The following is a 27,277-nucleotide window of genomic DNA, read 5'->3' on the forward strand; positions in this document are numbered from 1 at the left end:
ATCAAAAAGCTGCTGAAGCGAAGGGGTTGCACTAACATGCACATCTGCTTGATCTATAATAATACTACGTTGTGTCGGTTCCGGAACAGATTTATACAAATTACGTCTAGCTTTCAGAGGAGTACGTTCAATATCTATAACATTAGGTGAAATCATACTTTTAGCTTTCTTTGAAGCAGTGTCACAAGTTCCTGATACTGAACGGTGTCGTTTTCGACTACTTGTATGAGGAGTATTAACTTTAGTTATCAAATTTGTCGACATAATTGATTCCACGTAATCTATAGCCTCAGAAGAGCGTACCATAAAAGACTCCCCTTCAGCCATTGCTATAAACTAAGCCAGCTAAAGGGAGCTAACTGGAATAATATTAGTATTGCACCACACCGAGCGCGTCGCTGGACCGTGAATGCAGGTACCGTTTTATTTATCCGAACAATAGCAAACTTTAGTCAATAGCGCTAATCACTATACTATGCGTATTCATGCGTGACGAAATTTCGTCGATAAAATGTTTTCAATTTGTGACCACTGATCATCAATAATCAAAGAGTCCAGAGTTACTATAAATAGCAACATACACAAAGGGTCCAAAATGAAATGTGTTATAAAGTCACAAATTTCAAATGTCACATACCAGTTTTAAAGCCCTAATTCCTTTATCCAACTATTTACACAGATATATCCAAAAATCTCACTCATTTACACTTTATATCGATATAATATAGCAAATGTTATCACAAACTGAAAAGAAACGTCTTATTGACTATAACCGGAAGTCAACTCCTGTGTATATATGTCTGTGTGTATACGTGCGTGCGCGCGCGCGTGTGTGTATGTATATACATGTATGAATACAGTTGAGTTCACACTAAAGGTTACACAAAGTGCACTAGGAGTGCACTAGATGTGCACTACTAGTGCACTACAAAGTGCACTAGTAGTGCACTTCATAAGTGCACTTTGTAGTGCACCAGACCTATTATATGTATTAAGCAGTTACCTTTTATTTCACTGAAAAGCAATTTGACTTTTACAAAAAGATAGAAAATATAGATATCTGTATAATAGTTTTTCAATAAAAATTTGAAATTGTGATTATTGGATTTTGTAAAATATGGCGTAAAATATTAGAACAATAAATTTCAAAGTCATTAATGTTACTGATTTTGTACTTTAAAATTTAATTGTTAGAATAAGTAATTTAAATATAAATAATTATAACTTTAATGTTGATAAGTGCATAAATAAACAAACTTAATTGATATTTAATATGATTCTATTTTATTATAATCTGGTAATGAAATATGAAAACATTGAAATGCTAATCAAACAAAATTAAGTCAGTTCTTTTTTGGGGGGAGGGGGGAATTATACCGTAGTATTAGTTATTTTTGATCTTAACTTATGGTTGTTTTAGTTAAAGGTAATGATTTTAAGCATTAATAGCCTTTAATACATTAAAGAATTAATATATTTATAATTGGCCTAAATTTTTGTCAATTTTATTTCATTTATGATCTCTCTTACCTTCTCAAACTGAGATTTACCTAAGATTAATATAAATGATATATATTATTCTGAAAATAAATATTTATATATAATGGTGGTATGTATTGATATGTGTGGATTAAGTATTGATATGTACCTGTGGGATACTAGTATACTTAAACTGACATGGATATTAACAAAAAGATTAGAAAATCTGTCAATTCCATTTTTTGAGACGACACCAATCTTTTTTCCTTTTTTTTTCATGCATTGTAACATTATTATGCAATATGATTAATTTTATGAGTTTATTATAAATTGCAAAAATATTCATTTTTCTTTTTGTACTATTTGTAATGAAATTTATTTGCACCAACATCCAGAGAATACAGAATTTACATTGCCTAATCTGGCTTATGTTATTTACCCTGAGGGGCTCTCTTATCAGCAGGGTACTATATCAAAACACCTATACACAGCATGACTTTTGACACTTTAATCTCCTGTAACTGTTTTCTGCTCATGTATGATATTAAATTAAAAAAAAAAAAAAACAGAAAAAAAACAGATCTGCATTAAAGTGAAAAGGAAGTTGCAAAAGTTTTATAATCATGTATTTAAATAATATTTTCTTTAAAATATATTATCTTCTAAATGCGTAAAAACTGACAAGGCAAATTTGTCAATTCTATAATAGAAAAAAATAACAATTCCCAGTTCAAAAACTAAAAGATGCTGCAAATTTTAATGCAGAATTGCAAGAAATGTAAAAAAATATTGATACAAAGTCTTTGAGAATAGTTAACACTGATATTGGTTTTAAACCAGTTTTTTATAATAAGATTAGAAAATTCCACTTCAAAGACAATAAATGACAATAATATCTAACGTGCGTTTATGACATTAAGATTATTTTTTACATTTGATTATACAAAAAGTATAGTCATTTATCGATGACTTACATGTATTTTGGGGGAAAAAGGGAAATTTTCAATAAATATTGCATACATTTGCATTTTTGTTATTTACCCTGAGGCCCCCTTATCAGCAGGAGACCAGTGTAATGAAAACAGTCGCTCTCAAAAAAATACCAATACACAGCATGACTCGAGACTTTGCTCTTGTATAAAAACATTTCCTTTATACATTACATTTTTAATGTAGAAATCTTGAATAAAGTTATCAATTTTATTTATTTTATGGAAAAATTTTAATTATGTATATCTTTAAAAAGTATGCAAGCATTTTATGGTTGAAAAACATAATATCACAGTGTATAAAATGTTTTAAAATTAATCAATTAATATTCTCTTTCAATCTTGAACATGAGGAATTGCCTCTTAAGTTATATATTATCACGGATTTATATTAATAGTATATAGTAATATAAATCCGTGATATTATTATGCAGAATGGCAAGAAATGTGGATAAATGGATACATATAGAAAATTCCGCTTTAGAGACAATAATATCAGAGACATAGATAACATCAGAACAGAGCAGAACAGAACAGAACAGAACAGAATTTTTATTAACGTATACAATACATGTATCTTGTTAATACAACATCAAATTAAATACATACAATATCTATGTCTCTGATAATATCTATTATGCATTTATGCCTTTATGGTTTTTTTTGTATATTTGATTATACAAAAATTATGGTCATTTACTGAGTGCCAACGCCTGATGTATCCCAGGCTTATGTCTAACATGCATTTTGAGAAAACCAGGGAATTTCAATGCATTCTTATAAATCTGCAAAATTGACTGTTCTTTGTTATTTACCCTGAGGCCCTCTTATATCAGCAGGAGAGTGGTATATTGAAAACAGTCCCTCTCAAAAATACCAATACACAGCATGACTTGAGATTTTCCTCTTCAATAAAAGAATTCCCTTTATACATTAAATTTTTAATATTAAAAATAATGAATAAAGATATCAAATTTATTTATTTTATGGATAATATTTAAATTATTTGCATAAACATATGCAAGCATTACACAGTTGAATACTAAATTATCACAGTATATTGATTGTTTTAAAATCAATGTATTAATATTCTTTTTCAATATTGAACATGATGAATTGTCTCTAAGTTATATATTATAGAAATAATATTTTAGCTTAAATATAACCTTTCCTTGATTTGTTTGAGCTTATGAAAAAAGTTTATGATATAACAAACTAAATTAATCGGGCCAGAATTATCACATTGATTTATACCATTTGTACACTAGAAAAATTGAAATATATGGCCATTTAAAAAAGCTTTAAAAACACTTATTTAATTATCCATTATGGAGCATATTTAAATTTAACCTTATTAATTCTATAAATTTGATTTTAAGGGGTATTATTTTTCACTTACAGTCAAATACTGGTTAATAAAAATATGATTACAATAAATGAAAAAAAACATTTTAATTTTAAGCTTCAACATGATAATCACCTAAAATGTTAAAACTGCTGATTTTAAAATTTACTTATTTATATTCATGAATAGGCCATATATATATTTTCCCAATTTATTTTTTTCATACAGCAGCGTAACAATGGTATACAATTATCCAATAAACCATTTAGGTGTCACCTTCCCTGGCCAGCCTGGTCATATGGTCTAGTGCACTAGAAGTGCACTTCTAGTGCACTTCTAGTTCAGCTCTAGTGCACTAGAAGTGCACAAGGGTGGGAAGTTTAGTGTGAACTCAACTGTATATGTATGTAAAATAGAGAGAAATAAGAATCCCTAAAAAAAGCCCAACACGGCAAAATTGAAAACTGAAAATTGAAACCATGTTTAATGACGGTCCATGCGCCCGTTAAAGCACAAAAAGCAGCTTTCGCTGTCGAGTACAGATTCCGGACTTAAATGGGGCTAATTTTGAAGCACTTAGTGGTGATAATTTTCCTCGGTGTTCTTTCCACGGAGTATAAGCAGAAGATATGAATTTTGAGGCGATAGTAAGTACGGCGGCCAATGAGAACCTAAATGTACAGTTGACCTGTGACAAAAAAATCAATAAATCTTAAAATCATTGGGGAACAATGTATCTATTTTCTGAAGGGTGACCGCTAATGTATGTAGACGGACTGCATGCGGCTTTTGATAAAAAAAGCGATGCATAGGCTTCGAATTTATGCTTACATTATTGGTTTGGGTTTAAAGACCCAAACAATTAAAACAAGAGCCACCGCCTAGCTGTGACACGCTCGTTCGACATTCTCTTATTCATCGGAGGAAGACTATTGTAGTGAGAAATACTCTAACAAAACACTAACAACAAAATATTGTTTTGGACGAAACGGGAACGGAAACGATGACTGTAGCAATAGATCAATTATTTTCTCCGAAAAAAAAAAAAACAACAAAAAAGTCAAGCTAATAAAACAGTACAGTTGAACTGGTGAATTAAGGCCGTCTAAATTCTAAAATCCAAGTGTTCTTTATTCGGAATGTACTTTGCTGTATTTTTTCAATGATGGTTTTCAAATAGGATCTTTAGTTAGAGGGTGGTCTTAAATCAGAGGTTAACTTTATTTACCAAAGATTTGACTGTATCTTAATTCTGGAATACCACATTCATAGTGTTTGTAAATAAAAACTTACTTCTTTTCATACGGGCATATTGTATTCTGCCAAAGAACCTCTGAAAAATGTTTCCATGATTCTGTATGTCCTCTGAAAGGATAATTGTAACATACAATATTTTAATCAAATCAGTATAAAGAAATAAAATATATACTTTTCAAGACGTGAACCATTGGAATGAAAAGTGTAAGGATTATGAAAATAGCTTCTATTTATTATGACTTTGTTTACACTTACCATTGCTGTGTTGACGTATAATAATTGATGTGTATTGTATCATACCGGGAACAATAACCGCTTAAGTGTGCTGTAAAAGGACAGTACAATTAAGGTGGTGTATGATAACAGTAACCACTTAAATTGTGTATACTAAGAGTTGCAACTAAATTGATCTGTATAACAACAACAACTTAACAATGCTGATTGCCAACAGTAACCAGGATTGTTGTATGATGATGGAACCACTAAAATATGCTTTATGTAACATTAACCACTTAAGTGAACTGTATAGTAACATTAACCACTTAAAGTTTGCTGTTTAGTAACATAAAATAATAACAGTTAATGGAGAGTAACATTAACAATTAAAACTTTCTGTTTAGTTACATCAACCACTAAAGCTTGTTGTATAGTAACATTTACTATTAATGTGTGATGTATGTTATTCTGACACTATCGGAAATTGTTCTATATGAACAAAGAATGCCGGAAGCGTGCATTATTCTACATAAATGCACTCGCCGTTTTTATTACCTCCCTGTGCATTTTCAAACCGACACATTGACGGCGCCATTTTGCTTGAAAAATCTGATAAATACATTTTTTGTCGAATTTTGTTGTGAAAACTATCTAGAATGAAAAAGTGTCTAACCGAACACGAATGTCTTTAATTCAGTTGTAACGCTGTACAGACGTTTAAAGTATTGTTTAGGCGAGCGCAAATCAGCACGTGCAAAACAATCAAATCAAGAACGCTATTTCAATGTCGCAAACGAGTTAAATTTCACATTTATCTCACTGTTAATACTTACTGTATTTCGTTTGAAAAATATAGAGTGAAAAAAAATAAACAAACAAAGTTTTATCAACGTTTCCAAAATTCGTTATTCACACAATGTTTCTTCACACGGTTGTTTTAATAGCAGCTTCTTTAACAACCTTTAAAGAACGTATCTGGCAAAAAAAAATTAACCAACAAACATAAAGTCCAACCATATAATAATTTATATATTTTTTCTTTACGTGTTAGAATGGAATTTAATTCTTCGTGCATTATAGTTGAATGATGCACGGTATTTCGTAATTAATCGGCCTTCGTGATAAAATTCTTACGCATATGCACTCTAACCGTGCATTATTCTACAAGAATGGACTCAGAATTGATATATTTTTCCTAAACAATTACCACTACAACTGAATGAATGAAAACATTAACTACTTAAGTTTGCTGTATAGTAACCGTTACCACTAAAGTATGATTTTTAGTAACATTATCTATAAGATAACACATGGGTTTGTCGAAAACAGTAAAATATCATCCCATAGAATATACTGTAACAGTATTTTTACGAGTGATGATCTTTTACTGTTACTCGCACACCCACGTGTTATTTATCTTATTACCCCAACCAAATACTGTAATTATTTGAAATTTTCAACTAGATATACTGTAACAAACTTGAACTAAGAGTAACAGTAACCTTACCTTAGTTTTGTAGGTGTACTTGAAAAGTTAATTATCTTTAAATCTTAAAGTAAATAAGGACATATACCAGTCACAAACATAGAATATGCTATGTTTCATAACTTTATCATAATCAAAACACATGTAAACCCATTTATACCAGTATAATCTGTGACATCTGATCATGTCCAGAATATTCATAAAATGGTATTTGACCATAGCAATTTACGATGACATCCCTTTTCTGTCTATCAAATCTGTTGTGTTTCACAGATTAAATTAAATAAATAATCATTTGTTACATGCTTTAATACAGTACGCTCACTGCGGGTTTTGCTTTTTCCGCGATACCACCGCGGACGATTTCTTTTTATCGCGGACAAACGCGGGGGTTCGTCCGCGATGAGAAGCCTAATTTCTCCGCGATCCCCGGTGTTCAGTTGTGTCCACCGCGGACAAAATTCGGACGACCGTTCTTCATTTATCGATAAAATCAGTCACCCGTTTCCCGCGGGGGAACGCCATGGTCAGTTGGTCAGAATAAATTAACCTCCAAAAATAATAGACGTTTTATCATTTTTTAACGTCATCTTTTTTACACAATGACTTGAAAATTGACCACAATCGTCTCCTTAAATGTTATTATACGTTAAATTATTTGAACGGAATTTGAAATAAAAATAATTACAGCTGTACCTGTTTTTGTTGTTGTTTTTAATATTTTTGTTATAAACGTCCACAAAACTATTCGTCCACATACCAATATTTTTACAACTGAAATCGTCATTTATCACTGTCATCTTTACTAGTTCATTCCATGTGGTTCTATAAGTATTTTTGCTATTAAACTATATGGGAGCCATAAATATGATACTTAGTAAAAAAAGGACATTTGTGCTGATTTCTCAATGATGACTGACGCTACAGTACATGTCCTGTAAGAGGTCGATGAGTGTGAATACAAGACAGGACATAAATAAAATACATGTACATATATTAGAAATAAAAGAAAAATATATTTAAACCATCTATAAGAATTTATTTGTATGCAATTATATTCTTTAAAAACGGGTAGACTTGTTTTTTTGTGTTTTTTTTTACAGTAAAAATCCCGTCGAAAATGGACATGAGAAATATGCATGACACTTGCCAAAAAGTTTATGTATACTGTACATACCGTATATATATTTGACACAAATTCAAAAAGATTCTCTTTGCCATCATGTCAGATATTGTCGGATATTGTATATTGTCAGATATTGTATATTGTCATATTTTTTATGATCAACATGCAAATAAACAGAAACAGTAAAACGCATCTGACAATTGAAAGAGACGTCCTGGAATATTGCCTGAATAAAATTGTTGAGGGTTACGTTTTCAAAGTTTTTAAATAAGAAACAAAAGCTGGCATATAAATTGTTGTAGTATCTTTTTCATAAATGTCATATGCCGAATTTTTCATTATTTGACTTCAAGTTTCTCACTACCATGAAGTTGCGACGACAATGATTTATCTTGATGTCGAATACATATTATACATTACCCAACACAATAACAAGAAGAAGAACAAGAAAAACACTGCATTTGTACATGTACTTTTATTACAACAAAAAAGAAAGAAAACAAACAAATTTTACATATAGTTACATGTATATGTACAGTACATGTTACAGTACATGTACGTACGTATACTGATGTTTAAATACAGTAATTAATTTTTAAAATTTAAGGTTTCCACCGCGTTGACCGGTGTTTGACCGCCGCGTTCCTCCGCAATTTACCACTGCGTTCCGCGGGGGAAACGGTTTCAGCCGCCGATTTATGTCCGCGGTGGTGAAAATTTTCTGTCCGCGGGGTCACGCGGACAATATCTGAGCAAATTTTCGTCCGCGGTAAACCTCATCCGCGGGGTCACGCGGGTTTTGAAAAAGCCGCGCTGAGCGTACTGTAGTCTGCTTGTTTCGTAATTATTCCAACAGGTGCTGGTCCAGTCTTGGATCCCACACAACTTGCATCTACCACCTAGCCCCCCCCCAAAAAAAACAAAAAAAAAACCGCACCATGTTGAATGTAAGAAAGAAATGGAATTTCATTTTCTATACGTGTATATACTTTACCACGAAAAGGTCACCTAGTGGCCGTAACGCTATGGAGCTTTACTAGGACACAATGTGAAACAACCACAATGTCAAGTTCTGTATCAGTACAAGCTATTTGCTAGGTGTCCCAAGACTGGACGAGCACCAGTTGACTGGACCTGCATCTGTCATTATTCCTACGCAAGACCTTCCGCTGAAAAAGGATTGTTCCTTTTTTACCATTTTCGTGGTGGTATTATTAATATTTAAACAATTTAGTTTACAATGATCTCTCCGGATCTGAACGTATTTCATTTTTTTCCATTTTTTTTATCGATATAGGAAAGTTGTCATCGGGCGGGTCAAACTACAAGAATATATTCCATTTAAGTGGACATTTCAAATAAGCGATAACAAATTAAACAGGCGATAAGCGATAAAAGTCCGGCATGAAAAGTAAAAATGATGTAAAATGTTACATATGTTAAAAATATTTACTTTAATATGACTCACAATACTTTACATGTACTTGGTATTAATTACCAAATTTCTATAACCCTAGAAATGCTTGAAAAATTTCTTCAGACACCGCAAACTCAGGTCGTCAATCATATTAGAAATAGTGACAACAGGGTCAATGTATAGCCCGTGTACAACATCTACACAAGTTAAAATTCCATCAAAGGTAAATCATCAAAATGTTTCACACAATGTGCCTTCAGCAGATTTACAAGTAAAACAATCACCTTTCTACAAGTAAAAACAGAAGTCAACCATTGGGTTTCTTAATGAACAATCCTCAAATTAATTATTCTAACACTGAATACATATAACCAGACCTATTTGGAATAAATGACAACTCTGGATAAGAATATGAATTTTATCTCAATAATCACTGGCTTGAAATTGAAGCAGGTGCTCAGAATAAAAATAGTATTTTAAATGTTGATGATCCTCTTGTTGAAACGTCATCAAGAGTTGTATTTGCCACCCAAGTTGACTAGAACGAGAAATTAGTAACAAGATGACCTAAAATTGACAATGAAGAAATGCAAGACTCTATATTTGTGAAAGTAATTTAAATTGTGATTGGAAGCGGTATAAAGCAAGTGACCGATGCATTTGAGATAAATAGGAGAGCCATAAGAGGAGTGGATAAAACCTTAGGGCAACCTGATGGAAACAACTGATGACAAAACTGAATAGAAACCTGGAACGAATGGGCGAGGAACAGCGAAGAGTGCATGAAGGGCGAAAGGAAGGAAGTCATAGTGAGTAATCGGTTAGGCTAACAGATGAGATCAGGAAGGAGAAAACAAAGAAGAGTGAGGAGAACAATTAGGAGACAGCTAAAAAAGGATTATTTAAGGAAAGGCGGAAAAGAAAGCAGGACAAAAACATCTATTGGTGGACCTTAAATCAATTTGCTTAAATTATTCATATATCCATATTCACTGGGTTTTGTTTACATCGACATGTTTAAACTTTTTTCTGAGTTTTTTGGTTTGTTTACAGAATTCTATAGAGAACAAAAGGTGTACATATGTAGAACGAATCACAGAGCCCTTTCAAGCGATATACAGTGTACAATACTTTTTACGACAGCTTGAAATTGTTTGATACGTTTAACTAAACCAAGGATCGCATTAATGAAAGATTGTAGTATCATCGTTAGCTCGAACTCGTTAATCACTGACAATGCAACGCTAACGCGTTACTCTGCATCAATGCAGAGGTCTATAATCACCATAGATTATTTGGTGCAACATCAATCCGCGAAGAACTCTATTTGAATGTCGATCGAAATGAGTATATCATGCTGATCGCTTAAACGAAAACGAAACATTATTTCTTAAAAGAAAAAAATGTTCACATGTTAATTCTGCGTTGAAATATTGAAGAACGAAATCGTTTCTGCCTTCCGCCATTTAAAAAACATCAACACTATTAATGTATTCTAAGTATATTCTGATTTACTAATTATCTCATGGGCACGTACAAAATAGTTAATCGTACATACGACTCAAATATCTCATGCTCATGGCATAGAAACTCGAGCGTGCGACTTAATTATCACATGCATATGACTAAGTAATTCGTACCTATGCGATAGTAACTCGAACACGTGGCTTAATTATCTTATCTTGTGTGCATGAATTTCTCCTGCACGACATATATCTCTTGCGCACAACATAGTAACTAGCAATTTAGGAACCCATGTGCACGACTTAACTATCTCCTGCACACGACTTACTATCTCGTTCGCATGATATTTAATAAAGATATTTACATGCTACATCTGTGACACCGTATTGATTAATAAATTTAGTAATTGAATGATCGATTTTAAGTCATAAATGTAATTTAAAGTCTCAATAACGTACATACTAAACAGTGACTTACAACCTTTCACATATCAGACAATTACTAAACTGACTGTCCTTTTGCTTATGTGACGAGCTTGCGTGACAAGTTCAATAATATGAGACTTTGTCCGTTTTTTTTAAAGTGATATTGGTCGAAGAAGTCATTGGAGCTTATAAATGAGGAATAAATGCGTTGTAAAAATCATTCTAGCCAAACTTTCCACACGTTAATTTTCATTTTTTTTTGTTGAAATGAATAAGATTTTTTAATCTACTGTCATATAAGAATGTTGCACAACATGTGTGGAAGCGCACTGGAAAAACGGGGCACAGGATTCCTAAAATGTCCTGAAAGAACCAACAATACAAATAAATCATTTCCCTATGCAAGAGTCACATCATTCAATTTAATTCCTACAATACAATGCCTAATTTAGGGCTTGTTTTATGTTAATACTGTGTATTATTTATATTCATTTGTAAATTTTACATTCATGCTGCCTCTGTGACTCAATAGACACAGTTCGGCATAATGTTATTATATTCTTTATCTAGGGTTTTGAAAAGGTTGAGCTAAGACAAGTAGACTACATCCATAATCTACATGCCAATCGCTAAAATACCTGACCCCCCCTTCTAAATCCGTTTAATAACTTTCATAATTAGTGTCTAGGTTTAATAAAACGAACGTCATTCATGTTAAGTCAGAAGGCCCAAATATTTGAAAAAAAGCGAATATCTATAAAGTCTAGAGCTACATACTCGTATTAAAATTCAACAACAGACCTATGGACATTACGAGGAGTGTTCTTTCAATAATGAAAATACCTTATTATCTCTGGTGTTTATTAAGCCAATTTAGATATCTTCTCACGGTCCCTCAAAGTACTCTATACACTGTTGTAGCCGTCTGCACCATTTATAGAAAGCTGTCCGGTACTCTCCTCTAGGTATACCCCGTAACTGTGCATTTACGGCTTTTGACAAGTCTTGGGCACGGGTATATTTGTTGCCTGCTTAAAGTTCCTTAGGTTTAGGAAATAACCAGAAGTCACATTGGACCAACTCAGGACTGTAGGCAGGATGGGGAAGTGTAGAAATATGACTCTCTGTTAGGAATTGAGTGACGGCCCCTGTTTTATTAGCACTGGCATTGTAATGCAAAATCATGATTCTGGAGGTTCCTGTAATGGGACGACTGTCATTATTTTAGAAACCACTTGCGGGAGCACACTTTCTATGTTATATCTTCCAGTCATGTTTTTCTGGTAGCACATCTACAATAACCGGCCCTTCATGGTTGAAAAAAAATTGTTAAAACCCTGTTCCGACTCTGAAAACCAGGTTTACAGACCACGGGTCTGGGGGTCATCTTTTGTCAGCCACATCATGTAAGAGCTTTTGTTGAGGATCCCATAGAAGTATCTCCAAGTTTCATCTCCAGTGACTATGTCTGATATAATTTTAGGTCAATTAGGCTCGAACATGTCCAAAAGGGGATTGGTACAAGTAACCCTATATTCTTCTGTTCAGGAGTCATCACATGAGGTACCCACCTTGCAGAAATCTTTCTTAGTCCAAATTCTTCATGAATCACTTTGTGGACTGTACTGATCGAAACATCTAAGTCTTTACTTATTTTACGGAGAGAAACATTGGGATCATCGTCTACCTGAATTTACATTCGCGACTAAGGTTCTGTTCACCTTCGATTTTGGTGCTCCTGGACGTGGCTTATTAGTAAGCAGCTTTCTACTTTTTTTAGAATTATTTTACCCACCTTGCCCATGTGTTATATGGTACAGATAAATATGTATATACAGTAAATAAATAAGCATGAATTTGCTTCAATTCTTCTCCAAGATGCAGCCTTGTAAATATGTAAAATATTTGTTTTTTTGTGATGACGTCCATTTTGAACAGAACAAGAAGTGACGTCATGTGTTAATGACATCATCAGTGCACGACGTCCTGACGACGTCATTATCTCTGGCGCCAAAAATGTTACTCTGATTTCATATTTTGTGCTGCTGTAATTTCATTAATATACCTGAATTGGTTTTGTATTTGCAAGACTGTTTTCATTATTAAATGAACACCCCTCATATAGGTCACCTGAATATTCTACAGCAGAATATATATGTTTTCTTTTTTGTGTGAATAACTTTTATACATTAATAAGAACCATCAAACATCACATAATTATTTTTATTTCAATACATTGGTTTCATAAAATATTATGTATAATATTATATTGTGCAACTTATATCCTCTCTCTGGGGCCTTAACCCTTAAAAAAGGGGTCATGTATTCCACATTCGCAAATTCATGACTCTTCACTTGTTGTAACTAGAGGTAAGTAATAGCCCTTCCAGCAATCTTGGCCTTTTGGAAATTAAAGTGGTCTGAAACATTAATCAAACTCAACCTATATTTCATGAAGAAACAACCTTGTAACATAATTATTAACTACTGTAATCCTGCAGAAACTATTGTTCTATTTTGAGTTAAATAAACCTTAATCCAAGGGGAATAATGCAAACCGAGTCGGGATCTTCATGTTAGCTTGCCAAAAAGTGCAAGTGCTCCCTTGCGCCGGTTTTAACAGAATTCATCACTTAAACATAATAATGTGAACGCCACAGATGTATAAAAATACGGCGGTAATCATGGAACTTTCAGTGCGACACATTCGAGGTGCCGGTCAATGAAAAGCGGCAATACAGTGAGCTGATATTAAACGGGTATCAGAGGTTTTGTGTCGTTTACAACAGTCGCTCTAACAGACGACTACATTCATTAAAACAGACTATTTCTCCCATCTATCTTACATTGTTATGATATTCTACATCTAAATTACGGTCGCTAAATTCCCATCTTATTGCGTTTTTATAATTATCCCCATCCTGACTGTTTTACAGAGGACTTTAATATTTTAACTGAGAAAAGGCCAGTCTAAAATTCCATTTTATAGTCTGAAAGGGATAAAAATTCTATATATAGAAATATATAGAAATAGATTTCATTTCTGTTTGTTACTCTGTTGGACTTTTCAGTGGTTCAGGAGATGTGTGACTGAATGCTGTCGGAGAGTCCGTTCTGCTCTCTTTGTATACATATTTCATTATTTGAGTGATCATAATATTTTGCATGTGCTTAATGGTTATAATTAAAATGTTTACTTAATATTCGTCCTGTTTATCATGGCAGAGTATATATTAAGAGATTTTTATTACCGACATAGAATTGCCGTGAAAAACACTGAATGTCAACGTTTTTAAAAAAAATATAGTGGAATATTTTGTCTCCAGTTCGACTTTGAAGTATGATCATTTTGAACATTGTATAAATCAAAGCACATATGGGTCTCAGAATGTCAGAAAGGTGAAGAACAAATTTGTTTTTGTACAATGCCACCAATGCAGTTTCCAGTGTTGTAACTGTAGTAAATTGGCTATAAGGCTATTTGCAATATTTATTTGACTTAAACAATTTAAAAACAGAAAGAAAAAACAAAACAAAAACTCATGAGTTGGATTTGAACTCCAGACCTCTCGCTTCCTAAGCGAGCGCGTAAACCCCTCGACAACAGGGCAGTTATGACAATAGCCTAAAGAAAACCAAATTATTCTAAATAAGAGTTTGTAGTTTAAACATATTTTATTGCATTTAATACATGTTTACAAATATAGCATACAAATAAAGTATATATATATCAAAATGCAAATGGGTTGGGCAACAAGTTCTCACAACATTAGATTAAGCCCTTCCCAGAAATTAATTTTACAAAAGAAAATACTTTAAGGCAACAATGATTATTTAAACATGCATATAAACTTAAAAATATGTATTTCCTTTTTGAACAGTTTATTTATTCATTAAGATTTAATGTACAGTTTTGATTTCAAAGTGCGATCCGTCCACAGGTTGCCATCCCGATCTCACTGTAGTTGTTAAAATAGTTGAAGTTTGGTTTTTGGGGAAAGATTGGTAATGAATAATGTTATTTAAGAACGCTGGATTAGAACAAAAAAGCCAATGTAATTGACGAATTTTAGTATAAACACAAAATGAAAAGTCAAATATTATCAAAACGATGAGTTGTCTTGACAAATTTTTGAACTGATTCGAAAATGACAACGTTATCTTCGTATTCTAAATTTTCACGACCGAACAAGAGTGTATCAATGTTTAATGGATGGTAAGATCGAGTTTCTCGAAAGAGTATTATTCGTTGTTTGACGTAACGATTACATTTGAATAAGAAATGCTCGGCATTTTCAATCACAATATCACATTGACAAAAAGGGTCTTCGCGCAAATGGTTATTATATAAATCGTTATTTAAATTACTACAATTATTTCTTAGACGTGTATGCAATATTGATAAGTATCTCTGGCCATAAAAATAGTGCTTCGGAACCGTTGGTGCTTTAAAAAGATTTTTTAGTCTAGATTTACATATGTTGAGTGTCTGAGAGTTTCGTATATTTGGGTCGAGGTTATTCCATAATTCTAACGAGGATGGTAAAAACGATGCATTATATAACTGAGTGCGTCTAGCAATAGTAACATAGTCGTTATTATTTCGCAAAGGATAAGAAGAAATTTCTGACACAGTAGGCGGAAACAAAGAAGATAAATAGTCCGGTAGTAAACCTTTTTTAGCTTTGTAAACAATTACAAGTTTTTGAATTTTTCGCCTATCAGAGAGTGAGACCCAGCCAACTTCTTTGACAAAAAATCTATCGATACTGACCGAGTTGCACCCGTAATAATTCTAGCGGCTTCGTATTGTAATTGCTCAAGTGATTGTTTTTCATATGCAGCACATCCATCCCAAACAATTGAGGCATACTCAAATATCGGACGCATATAAGATATATAAATCTGGTTTAAAGTAGATCTTTTAAGTTGGAATTTTAAAGCACGCATAGAGCCTAATACTTTTGACGCAGAAGCTGAAATATTATAAATATGATCGTGCCATTTCAAGTCGCAAGAAAGAGTTAATCCTAAATGTTTGTGATTATCCACGAAATCTAGAGAGATATTATCAAAAACTAAAGAGGGTTTGATTTCATGATTTTGAGAGAAGAACATAACTTCTGTTTTATTTGGGTTAAAATTAATCAACCATTGTTTAGACCATTTATTTATTTTTCAAGGTCGGAGTTAAGAGTACTTTCAATGTAATTTAGATCGTTAGAGGAAACGGATAAAGAGTTTGTAACCCTTATCTATTTCGAAATATTTTGTTCACGGTAAACCTGTTGTTTAACACTGATACAAATAATCATGGAGCTTAATATTAGCATGTATATCTGTAAAGAATTACACAATATTAGAAATCTTCGACCAATCGGGAACTATTTCCAGTGAAGTCTTGAAAATTAATGCGCCTGTCATTTGACAATCTTTACGCATTGATCTCCCCTTAATTTTTCGTCGTTAGTGTACACATAAAGGGAAGTAACCACTTCGAGGAGTTCGGACTACTTTCGGTTTTTGAAATTTCGCTAGCATTATTTGTTTGATCTGACGACCCAAACAAATAAAAAACGGTTCTTTTTTAGGTAATGTAGGCCGTTTCTTCTAAACTTTTCTTGTTTTCGCTCCCAACAACTTCTAATTGGCAAGCGTCCGTGCAGAAAAATGCAGTTAGTTGTTGGACTTGGAAAAAGACATTGCCATTCCAAAATTATATCGGTGTCTCTTTGACAAGTCTAATAAGTTGGACTAAAGTTATATATACCGTTATAGACCTTTTTACAATACGATTTACCTTAGCAACGAATGCTGCATTTCGCGCATGCGCATTCTGCGTAGGGCAAAAAGCAATAACGATGTCTACAGTTAATCATACTTTAAGGATTTAATAGATGCGATTTCATGTTATGTCACCAAAAAAATATTAATTTTGGGATGACTTAAGGCGGTAAGTACTGAAAACGTGAATTTATTTTTTTAACAGATCTACGAAAATGTGCGGGAGTAATAATTCAATGATCTAAACGGGCACACACATGTCTTTGTTTAAGGTATCATTAGACTACTTTTCCATCAGTAATTTAAATTGAAACAGCAGGTAGTTAAAGATAAAATTTTATTACCCCTGTATTACATAATATTACACAATTTGTATTGTACACTTCCTTTGAATAACTGGATTGGTCAGGCGGCAAGTGTCAAACAGATTGGAACCCGAACGTTTGTTCATTCAACCTGGACGTTTAAATATCACGATATAGTTAATCAGTTACGCTTATTAAAATGGTAATTTATGTAACTTTTAAATATACCGATCAATGTTTATGGATTTTGAGAAGAGAAAAATTGTGTGACGTGCATTATTAAAAATAACATTACGAAGAAGCGGATAAAATGTGTGTTATATCTTTTCCAAACAACCCATCTTAACTTCTCAAGATTTTGAAAAAAAATTAATTATTTAAAATATATTTGTGTGACTTATTTTTGTTCTGTTTGCATCACAGGCAAATCGGATAAAGGATATAATCAGGTATATATTGAACACTAAAAATGCATTATCACCTGTTCTGATATTTTTTCTGAATGATAATTAATCTCGATTTCATGTTATATAATTTCTTTCGTTTTTAAATGAACTATTTCAACAGCAAATAAGTTGACTTTTCATTTGCTAATAGATATATTTCCACATCTTATTTAAAAAAAATGATCTCAGTGTCAGGTCCATGATCGTAAATTCTTAAACAAGTATCTTTTCTGTGCCTTTTATGGCATTCTTCGCCACAAAGCTATAAAGTCATCTTTTCTATACTTGTTGAAATCTATTTTATATAATTTTCTACCGTTTACCTTGAACTAACTCGGAATTGTTTATGAACTTCTACTATATTTCTATGTAGGGCAAAGTATTTTCTGCCCTACGTAGATTGCGCATGCGCGAGAAAATTCTTATTCCGGTCGATTTTTCATAGCAACGGAGAGCGTCGTAAAAAGGTCTATATCCAACTGGCCTACAGAAGAAATCTGTAGAGTTATATATACATTTATATCCAACTTGCCGATAGAGGCTATACGTACTGTTATTTCCAAGTTGCCGATAGAGGCTATACGTACTGTTATTAACAACTTGCCGATAGAGGCTATACGTACTGTTATTTCCAACTTGCCGATAGGGTCTATACTTACTGTTATACTCAACTTGCCGACAAAGGCTATATATACCATTAAATCAAATTTGCTGAAAGAGGTTATACACAATGTATGTTCTGTTATATCAAACTTGCCGACACACGCTATACATACCATTATATGACTTGCCAGCAGAAGCTATGTATACGTACTGTTATATAAAACTTGCCGAAACAGGCTATACATACCAGTATATCATACTTGCCGATAGAAGCTATTAATACGGTCATACCCAACTTGCCGACAGAGGCTATACGTAGTATTATATCAAATTTGCTGACAGAGGCTATTCATACTGCAATATCAGACTTGCCGTCAGAAGTTATTGAACGTACTGTTATATCAAACTTGCCGACAGAGGCTATACATACCGTTAAACAAGACTTGCCGACAAGCAACATTGTATATATACCATATATCAAATTTTCCAACAAAGGCTATACGTTCTTTTATAACCAACTTGCCGACTAAAACTTTCTATATACCATTATATCCAGAGGCTCGCATAATATGATTTTATTCAACCCGTTCAATAAATTTAGTATTAAACTACACTCATTTAATATCCTCTATATATACAACTTGCAAGCAGAAGCTATAAACTTGCCGATGAAAGCTATTTACTATATACGTATAATGTTATATCCTGCTTCCGGCTTATCTAACTTGCCAACAGATGTTATATATCCCGTTATATCCCACTAACCAACTTGATAACCAATATGAATTCATTTGTACCAAAACCACCGACAAGAACATTGCCATGCAACAGGAACACGAGCAAATAGATCTGTTTTGCAAGTGCCGTCCCACGTCAATAATTTTATATACGAATTTTCTTTCTTTATAAAGAAAGGTTACGTAACAATGGACAATACTGAATAGCCAAATTTACAATGTCGCAAAATTTAGAAAGTGCAAACCATTTTGACGTTCTATTTTGCGAAATGTATATTTAAAATTAAAAGGGAAATAAATTGATTTAATATATGCTGATAAATAAATATTGAGAAATATTGTTTAAATCAAATGCGTATTTTCATTTTCCGTATTTCCACCATAAAAAACATAATTTTCCCTAGAGTGAAACATATTTTCACTAGTGTCTTGCCGGAATACTTTCTTCTTAATTCAGTCAATACACAGAATTTAAGGGTGTTATGTAAAAAAGTAAATGTACGAGGGTTGTCCCAATATTCTGTGACAAAATTGATTAAAAGCTAAATAAAACAGGTACGAATTTGATATTTTAATATGTTATAAACCTATATAATTTAAACATTTTCACAAATTTTCATAGATAAATATCAACAAACAACAAAAATATGCCATAAACACCATGGCAACTAACTGAATCGCGGCGCACGTCCAACGTCAAAGACGGCGTTAAATCTATATAAGGCGCCTTTCTCAAATACTCTCAATGGCTTTCAACGCATTAATGGTACCCATAAATCGTCAATTTCTGACTTAAATCATGTGGTTGTTAATGCCTGTTGAATGTTTGGATGGCATACATATTTTTTGCTTTACGCGAACTTCCGGTCTCGTTACTCCTGTTTTTAGCTGTAGGAAATAGGCGACGAAGATCGGTCTTTCTATCCGTGTTTTCCTTATTTTCGCTTTTTGTAGCGCAAAACTCTGGTTCCGTTCATGCCTTTTGTACACAAATGCTCAGAATATGTTGCTAAACTGTCATATTTGGTATATTTGTTGAAAATCGTTACATGTGTCATCTCGAAATAGTCATGAAACCTGAGTGACATGTTCACTGCGCCGCAAATTCTTCGAACGTCGCCATTTTAACTTTCCTATTTTATATGAGATATTTTCATTTATTCGTATCTTTTTCGTTTTTTAAGTTATTTAACTAAAATGTTCAGAGATGATTTAAACATAGCAGCAGAAGAAGTCAACGTGGAATTGTGCAGACACATCATCAGATATTTGAAATATACGTAATTAATTTCAGCCTATTCATAACAAAATGTAAATTATTTGACGTGCGCTGGCAACTCAAACCAATGTCGTTAATACTGAAAATTTCTAAGTAACTAGGGTAAATTTTTTGTAAATGATTTGTTGTAATGTTAAATAATAAACTTTACGGTTATATGTGTGAATTATTTTCTATTGGCGTCAAAAATGAACCGGCTATAAAATTTGTCACGGACTTTTGGGACAACCCTCGTATATGATTATCAGAAAATTCAAGTTTTTTCTATAAATACAGACTTTATTTCATCTTGTGGTATAAAAATTATCATATTTATGTCGTGGTTACCGCCAGTCATGAACACTTCTTTTCATATTTCATGATGAAAATAAAATCTGTATTAATAGTAAACAAATCCTATATATATTAATCAAAGAGATGCAAGCTCTGTGGTATTTTACGATCTTTGCAAACTAAATCGTTCTGTATATCTGTATGTATTTTCCTGTATACGTTTATTTTTATATACTATAATTCATCTTGCAGGGCGCTTAGATGCAGCGAGTGCGTTTAGTTTTTTTACTAGAACAGTTTAAGTTTGATACATACCGATTATTGCATGACTAGAGTTGTATCAAAATCATTTATGTTCATTTTTTATGACAGCTACACTTTATCCCTGCACATCGTGGCTACTTTCTTGAAGAAAAAAAAACACTTAAAAAATAAAACAAATAGTTTCTCTCGACTGGGATTTGAACCACAGACCTCTCGAACCCTAAACGAGCGCGTTTCTCCTGCACAACGGGGAAGTTATAAGACGAAGCCTGGATAAAATCGAAAAATTATAAATTTAGAATTTCAATTTAGGGTTGTAATCCTTATTAATTTCGAGGTATTTTGTTCATGATAAACCAGTTGTTTAACACTGATGTAAATAATTGAGCGTTACTTCTCGCCAAAACAGTTCGACATTTATATATTGCACTACTCGACAGTCAGATTTATTTGTGTAATACGCTCTGAAGTATTCGGTAATCGACATCGCTAAAACAGCATTTTCATTGATTAAAATTTTAATAAAACACGTAATTTGTGATTTTGCATTTTGATAATTCTTTAAGCCAACGTTACTTTTAAACTTTGAATGCGTTGTAATTTGTTGGATACTTATAAAAAAATAAAAATATTTCTTTCTTTTACATCGCTAGTTTTAAGCTTTTTTGAGAACTACTTTTTGTTAGGTTTGTCGCAAAGATTGAATGTCTATCAGCATTGTATTTCCTGATCTGCGATCAGAAAATATATAAAAACTTCAAAATGAAAACATATTGACAGGAACTGACACATTACCACATTGATCTTTGTACAAAAAAAACAGCAAAGCGTTTATTTGACTTGACCTTTTGATTGATTAAAACATACATCAATATTCACTTGCCATTCTGTTTTTAATATATAAGATTAAATTATTATTCACTTACCCTTGACTTGGTTGATAAAGAAATATAGTAATATTTACTTACCATTTAGCTTGAATATAGATGCACATCAATATTCACTTAGCGTTATGTTATATAATAAAGAAATGTAGTAATATTTACTTACCCTTCTTGCGAGTTTGATATTTTTCCTCCGCTGTCTGTATTGGAGAGACACCTTCGTTACTTTTCTCTGTTATCAAATAGATACACATTTTATCGTTATATGTCTTAATTAATTTTCTAAATACACTTTTTTCCAAATCCTATAAAACTAAACATTGTCGATTTCAAACATATCTCCACAACGTATTAAAAGCTATTGATGATTTTTCTTACGAATGTTGATTAACAAATTCATAATTACATTATGAATTGATTAAATCATGTTTTATCTTACGTTTTAAATAGAGACATGATTGAGTTGTTAATGATTCTTGTCAATATTTTTCATAAAATCAGCACTTTACCCCGGTTTCGAAAAGTATGGCATTTTTACTACACCAATCTGTAAGATATTCAAACATGCTATTGAGCATTATCACTTAATAGACGTTAATGTTGTACAATCAATTTTTATAATAATTAACAATCATAAATATTTAAAAATAAATATTAGAAAATAAAACAGACCTGCATCTTGTCGTTTTTCTATCTTCTCGAGTTTTTCCTCCACTCCGGTAATCTTTGCCTCTACTTCTTTCATGTCTTTCTCCACTCCGGTAAACTTTGCTTCAACTTCTTTCTTAACTTCAGCAACATCTGTTTGCACTTGTATCATTTCTTCATCCAATCGGTCAACAACGGCTTCATAGTCCTTCCACTTTTTTACTTCTTCTTGTAACCTTTTCTCTTCCTCCGGATCTAGTTGACAGGTTTTGAATTCGGCAATTGTTTGCTTGATGTTCAGAGCTGGAGAACTTTGTCGAACAAGTATCTGAAAGGAATCCGATTGGACTAAGCAGCTTAGAATTTGTTTTATATTATCTTTTTTCATCAAATATGTAAGTTTCTGTATTTCTTTATTTAATAACGTTAGTGATTTACCATACAAATACTCACAGATCATTGCATAAAATGTATTTGAATAAAATGAATGATTTATATAACACAAATAAACGCATTGTTCATGTATTCTACCTTGTTATCGACTGATTTTATTGACAAACAATTTGATCAGGTGCATCATTTTAATGAAAAAACAACAAGTACATACATTGTATTATGGAAATACCTTTGTCCAGTTTGCAGAAACAAATGACTAATGAAATGAAATTCGGTCAATATAAAATGACATATACCATGCAGTCGTAAGCGACGAAGCGTAACTCAGTTTTAATTTTTGTAGATTCAATACTAAATTTATTGGCGAGGTAGTTTGTAATTTAAATGGTTACAACATATAACTGTCGTTTCGATTAAAAGTACATAACTCTCTTAGAGATATGAATTGGAGAAACTTACAGAATAATAAACAATGTTCTTAAACCATTGTGTATGGAACGCCAAAGCTGCCTCATGTTGTTACATTTCGTTTCATTTTCCCCTAAAAACGTCTTATTATGTTTAATAGAAGTGTTGGCTTGCCAACGTTTTATGAGAACCTGTCTTAACGAAGTCTTATTAGGTCAAATATTCATTTTCTTGTCAAAACGTAGTGCTGACTTGTCTAAACACTGTCTAATTATTTCAAAACGTCATGTTATCATATGCAAATCCGGTGTTAACATGCCGAATGTAAGTCTTAATATGTCTAACATGCACGCCATCTTTTCGAATTTAGATTTCAATATGTCTGAACACAGACTTGTTTAAATGTGGTGTTGAATTGTCTTGAAATTGTCTTATCATGTGAAACAGTAGTGTTATCTTGTCGGAAATTGGTCTAATCTTATCCAAATGTGATCCTGGTATGTTATGACACTGTTGTATTATGTTATACTGTCATTTTGTCTTGTCCAAATAAGGTATGACTTGTCTAAACACAGTCGCATTTTGTCAGACTGCCATGTCATTGTATTCAAATTCGGTGTTATCTTGCTTAGAGAATGTCTTTTATGTTAAAATAGCATGCTGTCTTGTCCAACTGTGGTGGTAATTTGTCTAGAAATTGTCTTATTATCTGAAACAGTAGTGTTATCTTGTCGGAACTTGGTGTCAACTTGTCAAACTCATGTCTTATTATTTCGGCTGGTAGTGATATCTTGTTCAACCGTTATATTGACCTGGCTGAGCTCTGTCCTGTTTTGTCAAACTGTTATGTTGCTTTGTATGAGGTGGTGTTATTCTGTCTTATTATGTCAAAACATCATGCTTTCTTGTCTAAAACTGTTGTTATCCTGTCTAGAAATATACTTATTATGTGAAATACTAATGTTGACTTGCCAATAAATTATGTTTGTTTGTGTAAACGTTATTTTATTATGTCAAACAGTATTGTTTACTTGTCGAAAGATGGTATTGACATGTCTAAACACTGCCTTATTTTCTCAGATCGCCATGCTATTTTATCCAAACTTTATGTTAACCGGCCTAAACACCGTCGTTGTATGTGAAATAATGGTGGTATCTTTACAAATTATGGTTATGAAATGTTAAAACGCTATTTTAATTTGTCAAACTGTCATGCTATTGTGTCCAAATGCAGATTCAACTTGTCTATATTCGTCTTATAATGTCAAATAGTCATATCATCTTGTCGAAACGTGGTGATGACTTGTCTAAAATTACTGTCTTTTTGACAAAGTGTCATTTTATTTTGTCAAGGTTCAGTTTTAATTTTAATAAACATCGTCCTTTCATGGCGAAGTATCATTTTTTCTTTTTTCAAATGTGATGTTTACTTGTTGAAACACAGTATCATTATGTTGTACAATGGCGTTAACTTGCCAGTTCAAGATGTTAACTTGTCTTAATACTGTCTCATTATGTCAGATAATCGTGTTATCCTGTCCAGATGCGATGTTGTCAAAATTTAGTATCACGTGACCAGAGCCCGCGCAGAGCGTGAAAAGATAGGGCAAAAAAGATAACGGGACAGTTTAGCAAAATTAGACAGCGCTTTCTCAAGACAGAACTAAATTTGAACAAATTTACACAAATATCAGACATAATAAGACTATTTCTGTGTTTTACAAGAAAACATCAAATTTCGACAATTTAACACTTTTGTTTTACATTATAAGAAAGAGTTTAGACAAGTCATTACCACATTCCGACAAGTTACCGCAATTTTTTGACTTTATAAGACTGAGTTTTAACCAGCCGAAACCGCTTTTTTGACAAAATAGCATACATTTTATCATAATAAGGCATGATTTAGCCCAGTCAACACCCCATTTCGGCAAGATACTTCGAAAATTTGATATAAAAAGACAACTCAGTAGTGTACGTTGGCAAATTAACACAGTTGTTTTGCACAATAAGACAATGTTAAGGCATTTAAACACCGTATTTTGACAAAATAGCATGGCAGTTTGATAAAATAAAGCTGTGCTTTTTCAAGTCAACAGCAAATTACCACAATAGAACACTACTGTTTCAAATGATCAGACAGTCTTTAGACAAAACAGCTCCACAATTTGACCAAATAGCGCGACTAGTTGACATAATATGACACATTTCAGACAAGCCAAAAAAGACATTTTGACATGATAACACTACTGTTTGAAAAAATTAAAAAAAGTTTACACAAGTCATCATCACATGTTAAAGAGATAAGACTACTGTTACGCATAATAAGGCAATGTTGAGACAAGTCGACAAATTACAATGGCCTTACAACGCTTATATTTGACATAATAAGACTCTTTCTGGACAAGATAAAATGAAATATAATAACATGAGGCAGCTATGGCGTTCCATAATTGTGCTTACCTGCTCAATGTCATTCCACCAATTTACAAAATCATTAGGTTGTATTCCAGTTGTTGTAGGCAGATGACATATCTGAAATGATAATTCGCATAACAAGTGTTATAGCGGATAAAACTATATCTGAAGGTTCGTCAGATAGTCAAAGGAAGTAATTCAATGAGCATAACACAGAAAAATTATGCAAATGAATGTCGATGCGCTTTAAATGCACTTCTTCTTGTACAAAAATAATGTTATAATATGTTTTAAGGCAATGCACTTTATTCTCATGAGACTAAAAAGAGTCTTGCTTGTACCTTTAAAACATAAATTTTGTATTCCAGAAATTATATGTCATTCTCCTGCCACATTGAAAGTTTTCAAATAGTAATGACTTTCTTACGGCATACTTACTTTATTTCGATAAGCTTTTAACCGATATATATCTGCCTCAACTGTTTTATCGGTTGAAATGGGTTTTGTGCTCCAGTCAAATTTCTTATTCAATCCAAAACACTTCAAGCATCTTAGAAGACATATGATAAGCGTGAAGTCCATCTCCGACGTAGTTGGGGCTTGGCCACCTGTAGGAAACAATATGTCATATTGTGCCTGTGTTATAACGGCGCGGCTTTTCAAACGTGTAATTGTTGCCTTTTCGTTATTCAAACATGCACTTAGAGTTAAGCATTGAGCAGTCAGTTTCTGATCAATTATATTTCTTAGAACAAGGAGACCTCCATCTATGATGATAATTTGTAAACGGAATAGATGGACACGGTTGTCTGGCTTCTGTGCCATTCTCTTCCCGTCTTTTTTCCACCCAGATTTTGTTACAGCATCATCTGTTAATAAACAAACATGATATTTTTTAAATTATTGTACAATTGATTTCTTGATATTTTAAAAATGATGTCTCGAAACAGGAACATGTTTTCAAAATTATTGTTGTTTATAGCGATATTTCATATATAACAGATCGTTTGATAAAAAAATAAAAAAAATATTTAGATTAAGATATTTAAATGATATTGTTATTGATAGAGAAATAGCCTTATGCATATTTCAATTTGTCTGTTTTTACAGTAGAAACCTTTGTTATCCTTTACATGGTGTAATTATAAACAAGTGTCACATTAGAATAGGGGCAACGCTCGACTTTTTCACTTTTTCTAAAAGAAAACAAATAAACGGTTTACACAAACTTAAAACAGAGAATTAAAGAAAAAGAAAGCTTTTCCTTTTATTATTATTTCTACATGTAGGTCTGTTTTGTCACACTTGTTGTTTCGTCCAAATATGAATCCTTTTCATAAATAAATAACAAAGTTAAGAAAATAATATAAAATCCAATCATTTGACAGTAAAGGACATTTAAAGGTCAAGGTCATATTTAAATTATTCCACAAGTCTGTTTGGTCACTTGTGTTGTTTTGTCCACATATGAATCAAATACCTACATAAATATCAAAATAATGACAATTTAACCAAATTCAACACTTTGACCTCACAGTCAAGGTCATTTAAAACTCAAGGTCAAGGTCAGTTGAACCTTTAAGAATATCATTTCCAAAAGGTGGTTTGTCCAAGTATGAAAATAATCC

At 32.5% G+C, this 27,277-nt stretch overlaps 1 protein-coding gene across 1 annotated transcript; it reads right to left on the reverse strand.

Moving 5' to 3' along the window:
• Positions 1-4,533: 4,533 nt before the first annotated feature.
• Positions 4,534-26,512, reverse strand: LOC132749136 (uncharacterized). The gene is made up of 5 exons (XM_060738831.1): positions 26,088-26,512; positions 25,695-25,766; positions 22,452-22,755; positions 21,946-22,011; positions 4,534-5,178 (listed from the first exon to the last, which is right to left on the reverse strand). Exons 1-5 carry the CDS (start codon positions 26,472-26,474, stop codon positions 5,060-5,062), a joined length of 948 nt encoding a protein of 315 aa, XP_060594814.1. The 5' UTR covers positions 26,475-26,512; the 3' UTR covers positions 4,534-5,059.
• Positions 26,513-27,277: the final 765 nt, after the last annotated feature.

Source organism: Ruditapes philippinarum, unplaced genomic scaffold, assembly GCF_026571515.1.
Source record: "Ruditapes philippinarum isolate M1 unplaced genomic scaffold, ASM2657151v2 ctg9467_1_1_1_1, whole genome shotgun sequence".
Classification (NCBI taxonomy): Eukaryota; Metazoa; Mollusca; class Bivalvia; order Venerida; family Veneridae; genus Ruditapes; species Ruditapes philippinarum.